This window comes from Ursus maritimus, unplaced genomic scaffold (genome assembly GCF_017311325.1).
Source record: "Ursus maritimus isolate PB19 unplaced genomic scaffold, ASM1731132v1 scaffold_3, whole genome shotgun sequence".
Taxonomy (NCBI): Eukaryota; Metazoa; Chordata; class Mammalia; order Carnivora; family Ursidae; genus Ursus; species Ursus maritimus.
Window position 1 is genome coordinate 32,389,275 of NW_024425563.1, and position 12,760 is coordinate 32,402,034.

Here is a 12,760-nt window from a genome sequence, read left to right on the forward strand (position 1 = left end):
GAGAAGTGAAAAGAAATGCACGTTCTTCTTAGGATGTTTCGCAACACATATGCATTACCAAACACCTGTGTTAACTGCTGGCAAAATATGCCTTTATATTTCATACACATTAGCTGGCAAAGGCACAAACTGATTAACAGCATGGAAGATCTTTTCAAAGGATCTTGCATCATTCCAAAGCTTTTGGTATAACTAAGTAAAAAATGATTTTAACCACAGAAAGTGCCACCCGAATGCTATGGAATTACCTAAAGTTGTCTTTAATTACTTTCCTAAGAATTTCACTTTTCAAGAACATTTTTAATGAACCGGAACTTCCGGAATACCTTTTTTTAAATCCTCCTGTTTCCATTTTAATTTCCAAAATTCCAAATGAAGAAAAGCCTCATGAATATCTGTACCATGTTATTTACTTAACTCATACAAATGTATTATAAATGTGTATCTAGGCGTGGTCTCGAAAAACAGCACTCATGTCAGAATACTTACTTCCACTGTAATTCTTGATTTCAATACTCCACAGCGACCCCAGGCTTCACAGCTGCTTGAACTCCTCTCCCCTCCTACCTCCACCAGTCACTTCTTCGATCCTACTATCATTACAAGTAGGTGTAACTCCTCAAAATCTCAGTTTTAAACACATCACCCTAACCACCATTTCCTACACTGCCAGATCATTCCCTTCCAGTACCCCAACTCCAACCACACCCATAACCCAACGATTGTGCCACACTTTCACTATTCTGCTCCCCTCCTGGCTTCATCCCCCTCCTCCCCTTACCGAGCTTAAGTTCCACAGGCTATCATTACAAGCTTGCCCCCTCTTCCCCTGGTCAGTCAGCCTCTCTTGGCAAAACCACAACCTTGGTTAAATTCAATTCATCTACTCTATGCCTGCACCCATGCAGCTCTACATGCTTAAGAGAGCCATACTCGCTAGTCTCACTGAATTGTCACTAACTTTGAGTTAGGCTTCATTTGATCTGGCTACCAAACCCTGTCGCCCAGGTCCATTCACTCTCCTGCTTTTCCAGCCCAGAGGACCCCTCTACCTCCTGTCTCCAGTATCTAACTGCTACATGGTATTTCCCCTTGAAACAGAACAGTGAGCTCCTGACCAGCCCTCCCCCCAATTTCTCAACCCCAAAATGTCTCTGACATTTCTCTTTATCTCGTATTCCACAACCAAATTTTGGCATATCTTTTTTATTTTACCTTTACTGCATATCCAGAACTCACTACCTCCATAGCCTATAGCTACCACCTCAGACCAAGCCTGCATTTGTTCTCAACTAGATTACTGCACCAGCCTCCTAACTATACCGCGAATTTTACCCTTGCCTCCACCATACTTCACCTTTAAGTCATCACCTTAAAGACAAATGCATGTATTTTCAAGATTGCATTCTAGGCCATAAAACAGCCAAAGTAACTGACCTTAAGGGGATAAAAACCCATGATAGTCCAACTGATACGATGGAGCCAGCCAATTAAGGATTCACCTAGTATTTAGTTCAGAATCACCCAAGACTTTTGAAAATGTCTTTTAAAAAAGGAAAGAGATAATTAACATTGCGAATTCATTTTCTTCAGAAATCCCAATATGGCAAAACTAGAGAAAACGATTTAACCAAACTAGAGAAAACGATTTAACCCAAACTATCAAATTTCATATTAAATTCTCAATGTTTTCAAAGCCCAACTCTGATTTTTAAAAAGAAATTAAATAACATGCTTTCACTGAGAAAACTTTTAAATTCTATACGGTTCAAGCTAATGAAATATTTTATTGTACATAATAAAAGTGGTATTTTTAAAAAAACACTTCCAGGCCCAGACATCTCCAAAAGTATGTGAGGAAAGGATTCCACTGGAGTATAATAAGCAATACTCGACTGAATGAAACCATAAATCCACCCCCACTCTCTATAGTAAATACTAACATTCACCACAGGTTTGAAATTCCTGTAGCATCAGTAAATGTATATTTTAAAATATTACAAACATGCTTATGATGCATAGGAAGATGGAAAAATTTAGACTATAATGCACACCATATGTACTCCCAGCTTTTCTAATTTACAGCCAGTTAAGAATCACAATATCCAAAGAAAGTATTTTAAAATAGTATACGACTCACTGATAAGTGATATTCTACTCAAATAAATAGGAAAATTTTCATTTTAATGTCACACTGAATTTCAGTACTTTTCAATTCAAGAAAAGAAATAAACTGAGACATGGTCATGAGTTCAGGATTATATATATTACAATTTGCCTTGTTATAATACATTTGTGGCTTATGATAAAAATAACTCAGGGACATATGGAGTTTAAGCTAATTTGCGTCACAAGAAAAAAAGCATTAATGCATTTCTGAAATAAGTATTTTCATTTAATTTCAGAATCTCAAAACAGCATTAGACCTTGGCCTTGTTTAAAAAAAGTTTAGTTAAACACTAAGCTAGCTAAATAACCTTCTTGAAAGGTTCAAACACAATTGATATAGAAAATGCTTTCCCTCTAATCTCAATCTTACATAAATGGAAGAGGTGAGGGGGAAAAGGTAGACAATTTCTTTAGCAGCATATATGGCTAAATCCATCAACCACCTTAAACTAGAATGTCCATTATTGACCCCATTAAAAAGAACTGGGCAAATATCAAAAGTTACCCACTTCATAAACCAAAAGACAACAATTTAAGGGTTACGATAAGTAAAATATTTCTGAAACACTTCAAAAACTTTTAACATTAAACTAGAGGCATCGCCTCTTAATTATAAGAAAGAAAGGTATAACAGAAAGTAAAAGACATTTAAACTAAACTGATTTTCAATCTTCTTTGAACAAAAGAAATGAAAAATAATGGTTGATTAGCTAAGCTTTGTGCTCTAACCAAACTAATTAATTACAGTGATTTTAAATGGCAACAGCCCATCTGACTGGGTAGCTTGACAGTTCTGAATACTTTTGCAATGATTTTTTTTTTAACGCAAAGACATTAAAATGATCCGGTCATGCAATGTTCATCTTATGCATTCTGCATCTCTTTGCCAATCTTGTAGCTAAGGATCTTGTTCCAGTCAATCTTGGTGCGTGTAACTGGCAATTGTCGACGTAAGGCTTTGAAAGTAGTGTCTGACATTGTCTGGTAATTCTCGCTGATGGCGGTCTATGAAAAACAGTAGTTAGAAGTTTGAATAAAAGGAAGAGAACAATTTATAAATCACACAGATGTTTTAGAAAAACCTTTATTTAACCAGCCTACTTCAGTTTCTAAAAAGGAAAAAAAAAAAAAAAAAAAGTCTAATAAAAACCCCAATGTGGTTTTAAAAACTTTAAAAGCAGCTAAGAGGGCCACCTGGGTGGCTCAGTCAGTTAAGCATTTGACTCTTGATCTTGGCTCAAGTCTGGATTTCATGGTCGTGAGTTCAAGAGTCACGTACTCTACCGACTTAGCCAGCCAAGCGCCCCTACAAGGAAAAGCCTATAATCATTTTGAATAATTAAATTTAATGAAATGAAATTGCAAATTAGATTTAATATTTGCATATTCTCATTTTGGATCTATTTTACTATTTCACTCAGAACAATTTTATAAATTATTGTTTCCAAGGAGCATTAATATGGCTAATCCACAAACTAAATATGTAAGTTCAAAAGTATAGTTTAGAAGCTGATAAAACATGTAAAAAATAAGAATATAAGTGAAGTAAGACCTAAACAGATTACACATAATCTAAATACTTTGGGAAATACTTCATAAATTAAAATTTCCAATCAAGAATAAAGTAACCATTTAAAATCTTGGCATGTTGTGACTAACACTCAGAAATTACAGTTGGCTAAAACTGAGTTTTGGTCACATTTTCATAAGTTTGCCACTGAATTAAAAACAAGCAAATAAATGAAAAAACAACAAAAAAAAACCCTATGTTTTATTATAGTGAAACAAATGAAAAAAATTCAGGCTAAATTCATTATTTAAGGCAAATATAAATCATATGATATTTTTGAAAAACATACCTGGTATTCATTTTCTGCAGCTTCTACAATCTTTATAAATTCTTTTGCTGTTTGCACCTCATTCTGAATAAAAAACAAAACCAAAAGTAAATAGTAATTTAGACTACACTATTTCTTTTAAGTTTTGAATTTTTTTATGAGTATAACTGACAAAGTTACAGTAGTTTCAGCTGAACAACATAGTGATTTAACAAGTTTATGCATTATGCTAAGCTCACAAGTGTAGCTACCATCTGTCAACATACAATGCTATTACAGTATCATTGATTATGTTTCTTATTCTGTGCCTTTTATTCCCATGACTTATTCATTCCATAACTAGAAGCCTGTATTTTCCACTCCACTTCACCATTTTGCCCTTCCCCTCTGGCAACCATCAGTTTGTTCTCTATATTTACATATGCTTTTTGTTTATTCATTTTTTTCTTAATTCCACAGATGAGCGAAATCATATGATATCTGACTTTCTCCATCTGACTTATTTCACTTAGTATAATACCCTCTAGGTCCAACCATGTTGTTGCACATAGCAAAAAAAAAAAAACCCAAAAAACAAAAAACAAAAAAACCCGCATCCTTTTTTAAGGCTGTGTAATATTCCACTGTGTGTGTATAATTGTAAAAACACAGTTGTGTATGTACCCCCCCCATCTTCCTTATCCATTCGTCCTTTAGGAGATACTTCGATTGCTTCCATATCTTGTCTATTGTAAATAATGTTGCAATAAACATTCCTGTATCTTTTCTAATTAGTGTTTTCATTCTCTTTGGGTAAATATCCAGCAGTGAAATTATTGAATCATATGGTATTCCTATTTTTAAGATTCTCAGGAACGTCCATACCATTTTCCACAGTGGGTACACTAGTTTGCATTCCTACCAACAATGAATGAGGGTTCCTTTTCCTCCACATCCTTGCCAACACTAATTATTTCTTGTCTTTTTGATTTTAGCATCCTGACAGGTGAAAGGTGATATATCATTGTGGTATTGATTTGCATTTCCCTGATGATTAGTGATGCTGAGAATCTCTTCATGTGTCTGTTGGCTATCTGTATGTCTTCTTTAAAAAAGATGTCTGTTCAGGTCCTCTACCCATTTTTTAATCAGACTGTTTATTTTTTTGCTGCTGAATTGTCTAAGTTTTTTTTTTTTTTTTTAGATTATATTTATTTATTGACAGAGAAGGAGAGAGAGCACAAGTAGGGGGAGCAGCAGGCAGAGGGAGAGGGAGAAGCAGGTTCCTCACTAAGGAGGGAAGCCTGATGTGGGGCTCGATCCCAGGACCCTGGGATCATGACCTGAGCTGAAGGCAGATGCTTAACCAGCTGAACCACCCAGGCGCCCCCTTCTTTATTTATTTTGGATATTAACTCCTAATCAAATGTATCATTTGCAAATATCTTCTGCCATTCAGTAGGTTCCCTTTTTGTTTTGTTGCTGGTTTCCTTCGCTGTACAAAACCTTTTTATCTGATGTAGTCCCAGTAATTTATTTTGCCTTAGGAGACATACTTTGAAAAATATTCCTACTGCCAAGGTCAAAAAAATTAATGATTGTGTTCTCTTCTAGGATTTTTATGGTTTCAGGCTTCACATTTAGGTCTTTAATCCACTTTGAGTTTACTTTTGTGTACACCACTTTTATTTTTAAATAAGTGTGTCAATATATGTATAGTTAATGCTTTACTGTAGTTTAATAAATAACATAAAAATTATGACAAAGTGAAAATATTATAAGATCAGTTATTCTAAGCCCAAGGGCAAAAATATTTTAAAAGTCTACAGAATGAGCCTGGTTCCACTGTTTAAGGAAAGCAAAGTCTTAAAAATCCATATTGATGAAAAATTCAATTATAACACTTAACATGAATTCAACAATCTTTACAGGTAAGAAGTTAGTCATAAATTTCTAATTAATGCCTGTATCTAAACATTATCAACAGTATTTACCACCATAACTACATTTTAAAAACATTAAGAAAAGCTTATCTTAAAGTTTAAACTAAATTTATTGTAGTGTCTAAATATTTTCTGGAAAAATTTTAATATTCCAATATATGGATTTCTTTGCTTTTTTCCTAACAGTAAAAAAGTTAATAGAAATTTAGACTTTTTCATTAAACAGTGTTAATGTAAAATTCTCTAATATCTTACTTTATATGTTTTATATATTTACACATATGTATTTGTACTTCCATAAAACGTGCATTTTTCTCTGTCCAAAAACAGTTAAAAAAAAAAAAAAGGAAAGAAAGAAAGAAAAGAAAACCCTGTAAAATAAAGTAAAAAATTCATTTCTAAAAAGCAGCACAAAAGGTGTATTGGTCAAGTTTAATTACTATGACCACCTCTCAGCAACTCCACAGTCTGTAATTTTGTAGACAACTGTCTTTTAGGAAGAATCTTTGCTCAGTGTCAAACTAGAGAAGATAGTACCAAGTACCCTGTTATGCAAATAATGTTACATGTATGCACATGATATAGAACAATATCTATGGATATTGTGTCTCATGGAAAACCAGACATTAGTTTCTTTTACAGGCGAATTTTGCAAGTAACAATTAGCATAAAGACAGAAATCACCTAACTGCTGGTGAAACATTTTCTTAAATACCAGCTCTCTTCTCTTCCCAGGTAGCATCTGGCCTTACACATTCACACATGTTTCTTAATGTTAAATCAAATACTTTCTTAAATTAAAAATTAACTCTTCTTTATATTTGTAGTTTAGCTAATTTAGTATATTAGCAGTTGATGTTTGTAATATATTGGCACTTTTAGATATACAACACAAATGTTTATGGGAAAATATAAAATGTAACTATTAATGTTATATTATTAATATCACTGGGGCAAAAAAAATTCCAGAACGAAATAGGGGCATGTGTAATGGAAAGAATGTGTGAGAGAACTATGTGGGGAAATAAAACCAAGTTCAAGGTTTCTTGAACTTGAAAGCTGAACTTAGAAAAACTTCATTAAATAATTCAGATAGAGGGGAAAAATACAATAGAGTTTAAAAGTTAAGTACAGAATCACAGACCTAAATTAAAGAGCTAAAACTATAAAATTCTTAGACAAAAACCATGGAGTAAATCTTCATGACCTTGGGTTAGGCAATGGTTTCTATTAATATACCAAAAGCACAAGTAACAACAACAAAAAAATAAATTGGACTACATCCAAACTAAAATCTCTTGTTCTGCAAATGATACAATCAAGAAAGTGAAGCAACACATAGAATGGGAGAAAATATCTGCAAATCCTATACCTGATACAGGACTTGTATTCACAGTATATAAGCAACAATTACAACTCAACAATAAAAACACAAATAACCAATTTAGAAATAGACAAAGGATCTGAATCGACATTTTCCTGAAGAAGATATACAAATAAACAATAATATATGAAAAGATGCTCAACATCATTATCCATCAGGAAAATGTAAATAAAAACCACAATAAGATATCTCTTTATACCAAACAGGACGGCTATAATCAAAGAGACAGCCATAAGTTTTGGTGAAGACATGGAAAAACTACAACCCTCGTAGACAACTGATGGAAATGTAAAATGGTGCAGCCACTTTGGAAATAGTCTGGCAACAGTTCTTCAAAAGGTTAAATACAGAACTATATACACCCCAGCAATTCCGCTGCCACCAAAGAAAAATTAAAACAGAAAAATGAAAACAATGTCTACACAAAAAATAGTACACGACAGTTCATAGCAGCAAAAAGTAAAAAACAACATGAATGTCAGTCCGACTGATAAATGGATAAATGCAATGTGGCATATATGGACTATTATTTCAGAATAAAAAGGAATAAAGTACTGATCCATGCTCCAACATTGGTAAACACTGAACACATTATGCTAAGTGAAAAAAATCTCAAAAGACCACATATTACAGGATTCCATTTATATGAAATGTCCAGAATAAGCAAATCCATGGAGTTAAAAGGTAAATTCACGGTTGCCTAGGGCTGAGGAGGGTTTTGGGGAAGGGGTGGTAAGGCAGACAGATGGGGAGTGACTGCTATTGGGTACAGGGTTTCTGGAAGACCAAAACATTTGAAATTAAGATGGCGGTGATTGCACAGTCCTGTGAATATACTAAAAAACATGGAATTTTATACTTTAAATGGGTTAATTGAATGGTATGTGAATTATACCAATAAAGTTGCTAAAAAAAAGTTACATACAGACTTCCAGTTAACTTACCATCTTTAATCTATTTGAAAACACTCTAATCTGAAGCAGAAATATTACTTAAAATGTTAATTCCAAAACTGTTCTGGTTTTATAGAAGTATTAGGTTGTCAAAATTTTAATTTGAAATTAATTACTTACAGACACTGTTAGAGAATCTTGTATATCTTTATGACTCACTAACTGAACATTACCATCTTCATAATAATGAACCTATTAGAAAAAGAAATTACAGAAACCACACATTACAGGAATCATCAAGATCTTCATGGCCTCACAATCACATCAGTGCAAATGACTACCAATTTTAGCTCTAAACCCAGACTTCTCTGCTGAGGTCCTGACCTTTCAAACTCCAGCGTAACTCTTTCTCCCCTCAGTCTAGTGAGCAGACTAATTTGCAGTTCCTGTAATTACTTAAGGCAAGCCCTCCACTGACCTGACTCAGGATATTTCTACCTAATAGATATTCTACTGATACCTAAACTCAGGATTTCCAAAACTGAGCTTACCATATTCCCCTCCCAAATATCATTCCTCTTTTGTGCATTTCCACCAACCATTTAATTCCTCAAATTCAGACATGAATTTATTCAATAAATACTAGCTGCGTGAGTACATGCCTGCTACTACAGAAAGTTCTAGAGATGCACAGCTTTTAAAAAGAGTTCCTGGCCTTATTTTTCAGTACAACACAGTCAGAGGCATGTACAAAGTACATAGAGAGTCTCGAGACACTGAGAGTCCTGACTCTCTGAGATTTAAAAAAGGATTTCAAAAAGAGGCAACTGTACTTGGGTTTAGCAATGTAAGTATGACAACAATTAAACCAGGGAAGATAAGGAAACTGAGTGTAGAGAATAGCATACTGTAGAAAGGCTTGAAGGTACTTATGGCTGGAATGTGTATGAGACTGGGGAGGGAGAAGAGTGGATGGAGAAACAGGTAAAGACAAGTCAACTCTGGGCCTTGTGTGCCATTCAAGTATGTCTGGACTATCTAGAAAGTGAGAGTGGTCTTAAGAAAGAAAGTAACATATCCAGATATAAATTTTTAAAAATCACCTTTGTGATAATGGCAATGTGAAAAATAGATTGGGGGATGGCAAAGGGTCCAGAAATTCAACAAAATAACAATTATATGCTAGGCATCAAGGTAAGTAATGAAGACAGAACTGTGAATCAGACAATCCCAGCTCTCAACCAGCTTCGGCTCAGCAGAGACACCATTTTAGAAATTATCCAGGTGAAAGCTACTAAGGCCCAACTGAAGGAAAGAATAATGTCAACTGTAATGGTCATCATTCATCAAGCACTTCATGTCTGGCTCTGTCATGTCTAAACATTTTGCCCATATCAACTAATCTTCAAACAATCATATGAGCTTTGTATTGCTGTTTTCTTTTTTAGATTCATGAGGAAACAAGCAAAAACAGCTAATATTAAATGACTTCCTGTTGTCATACAAATAATAACAGACAGAGCTGGGATTCAAACTCAGGCAGTCTGCTTTCAAAACCCACACTCTTAGCCCTATTCTCTAGCCCCTAATGGACAGTCATAACAAGACATAAAAGCAATAGGATAAAGACTAGAAATGTATAGTGGACTCAGATGATAGAGCAGCAGTATCCGATTTATCTTTATTCCTTTATGGCTTCTAGCACAATGCCTTTCACGATAGTTAAATGAAATGTACTGAACCAAGATAGTAAGTGAACCAAGACAGGAAAAGACTGGTCAGTCTTTTCCTTTAACTTGTTTAGTAATATTTATATTCAAATACTTAGTCTTATTTATCAAATGTTCTTCTACATGAACATCTGAGTTTATATTAAATGAGTCAAAGAATTCAATTATGGTGGGTTTCTTAGAAGAAAGCAAATGGGAGTAAGAAGATACTTAAAGGATAAATATCATATATACATACACTAATATACACACATAATAAATATATATTTATACATCTATATAATTATATATATATATTAATATTATACCTCACCCAATTCCACCCAATTCAGGAGACAGAACAGCACAACTCAAACTCAGAGGATACTTGGATGAACAAATTGTTTGAAGAGCAGACCAAATGGTAGCATCTAATTTTAGCTGTGTTTTTAAAATCTGTAAGCTATCCTTGCATATTTTTGATGACTAGGGAATGAACTGCAAGGTTATTTGAAAGATGAAATCAACACTACCAATAGCTCAAAACATAGATCTAGAAAAGAAATGGTTATTGTGTACTGAGAAAAAGTAAATCTATGAATTAGTTGTTTCCCTGTTCAGAATCATCTAGAAATCAGTAAACAACTTCTTTTTATTTCATACCTGAATTTTCAAGATGCCAACCACCTGAGTGGTTGAAGGAGTGATTGTAAACTTCCACTCTGACCTCCAACGACCATTCCTTAAAAATAAAAACAGCAGCTGTAAATAAGGTAGGGAAAATAATTTGAATAAATTTTAAGTTCCAGATTTAAATTTAATGCTACGGTATGAGAGTGTGGGGGATGGATGCTGGATATTCCTTTTTTTAATCACTGAAATATTTAAAAGAATCAAAGGGTTAAGTTCAGTTATGAGCTACATTTAATCTTCATCCTATTGGTAAGAAAAGACCTATACGATGGATGCAACTAAAGAATTCTAAAGCTAAGGCTTAAAATACAGTTCAAAACTAAATTATATAAGCTACTTTTGGAGAAAAATTTTAAGCTACTTCTTCACAACTGACATACTTATGCTTTAATTAAGAATAAACTGAATAAATAGGTGAAGGGGAATGGAAGATACAGGCTTGTAGTTATGGAATGAATAAGGCGATAAAAGGATAAAAATAGGGACTATAGTTAGATGTATTATAATGACGTTGTATTGTGACAGATGACAGTTATACTTGTGGTGAGCGCAGCATAACTACAAACTTGTCGGATCATTATATTATACACCTGAAATGTAACATTGTGTGTCCATGCTTTAATAAAAAAAAAAAAAAGAATAAACTGAACAAATGTTCAGATTACCAGGGGTTTTCACAAACACAGTCAATGCAGCCTGACATTCACTGAATAATATAAAGTACCAAATAATTTAAAAAAGAATGGGTAGTAATACAATATTTTAAAGGTTTTGATATCTGGAAAGAGAAAAGCTTTATATAAAGAGTTTTAAGTGTCAGAATTTTTTATTTTCCAGTTTTAGGATTAAATTTCCACATAAAAGCACATCCTCCTCTCACTTCTCAAAATGACTTTTGGTATACAAATTGACACATATTAATGGCAGAAAACTGTGACATTACAAACAAGCAACCAATATGTTGTTACTCATTTTTGTCTCCCAGATAATGAATTTTATCCTTTTTTTCCCCCTTTTCATGGCAACTTTCGTTCTACCTCTATTTGCTCTTTGTATGCTAAACACATACTCTGAAATGCAAGTTTATACCTGTTAGGTTTTTTTGAACAGTAGCATATGTTTCTGAAATGTCACAGAGTTAACGGATCACTATACTGGCTTTGCTGTAAAATTACTTCTGGGTTCCTTATAATATTCTTGCAATCTACCCAACTATGAAAATCCACAGAATGAGAGTACTCTCATACCTAAAGTTATCACTTAACATGTGAAAAGTACTATCATTAGAACAATGTGTATGACCTACAAAATAACAGTGAATTTTATATGATGCCTTGATTTTCAGTGACATCCAAAATTATCCATCAGTCGCTCAGTTGGAAAAAGAACCTAGGTCTATTTATTTCTATTTCACAATTCCAAAAGAAGTTATTCCTTTTATTTAGGTATTAGTATTGAGCACTAGTAAGTTCTAAGCATATACATTTCTGATTTATTATGACAATATACATATATAAACTCTGCTTACAAAAAGAAAAAAGGAATTCCAAATCTAGTAATGGTACCAACTTAAGACTATTTCAAAAAATCCTTCCAAAGGCCTTACTGCTATATAGTAATGGTAAATGATACTGAGTCATACCCTTTTATCAATGGAGTAAACAGTCGAGATATCCTAGCCTTTATTTATATTCTTCCCTTTTCTTCTATTAACACTGTAATTACAAATGTGTATTTATTCAACAAACACTTATTAAGCCTCCCATACTGCTAGACATTAGGGAAAGAGTACAGACCAAGAAGAGGATGTCCTACTGAAATCTATTAAATGTCCATGACTAATAACTTTAGATTTTTATTCTATCTGTATTTTAGGTGAACTGAAGTATATTTCTTTGTACCAAAATATTTAGATTTTTACTGAGATTATTGTGATATGTGATATCTAGCACTTTGAATGTCATTTAGAATTTATCTTTTCTAAAAAGTGGAAGTCACTTTTAACTTCCATAATGTAATGTTCACTGTGGTGGTTTAGGAGGAAAATTCAGGTATGTGAAATAAATTAGTGAGAACAGAGAACTCAAGAACAAACATCATCTTCCTTTTACATATGCTAAAGCTCAAATAAATTCTATTTTTGAAAACTGAT

The 12,760-nt window shown here is 33.4% G+C and overlaps 1 protein-coding gene across 1 annotated transcript in view; it reads right to left on the reverse strand.

Annotated features, from left to right (window-relative positions):
- Nucleotides 1-2,247: 2,247 nt before the first annotated feature.
- The window catches only part of CAPZA2 (capping actin protein of muscle Z-line subunit alpha 2), a 57,620-nt gene continuing 47,107 nt past the window's right edge, over nt 2,248-12,760 (reverse strand). Inside the window, exons 7-10 of the mRNA XM_040644079.1 lie at nt 10,579-10,657; nt 8,387-8,458; nt 4,029-4,091; nt 2,248-3,174 (exon numbers count right to left, since the gene is read on the reverse strand). Of these exons, the coding sequence (XP_040500013.1) occupies nt 3,034-3,174; nt 4,029-4,091; nt 8,387-8,458; nt 10,579-10,657 (355 nt within the window). The 3' untranslated portion in view covers nt 2,248-3,033. The remainder of the gene's footprint in view (nt 3,175-4,028; nt 4,092-8,386; nt 8,459-10,578; nt 10,658-12,760) is intronic.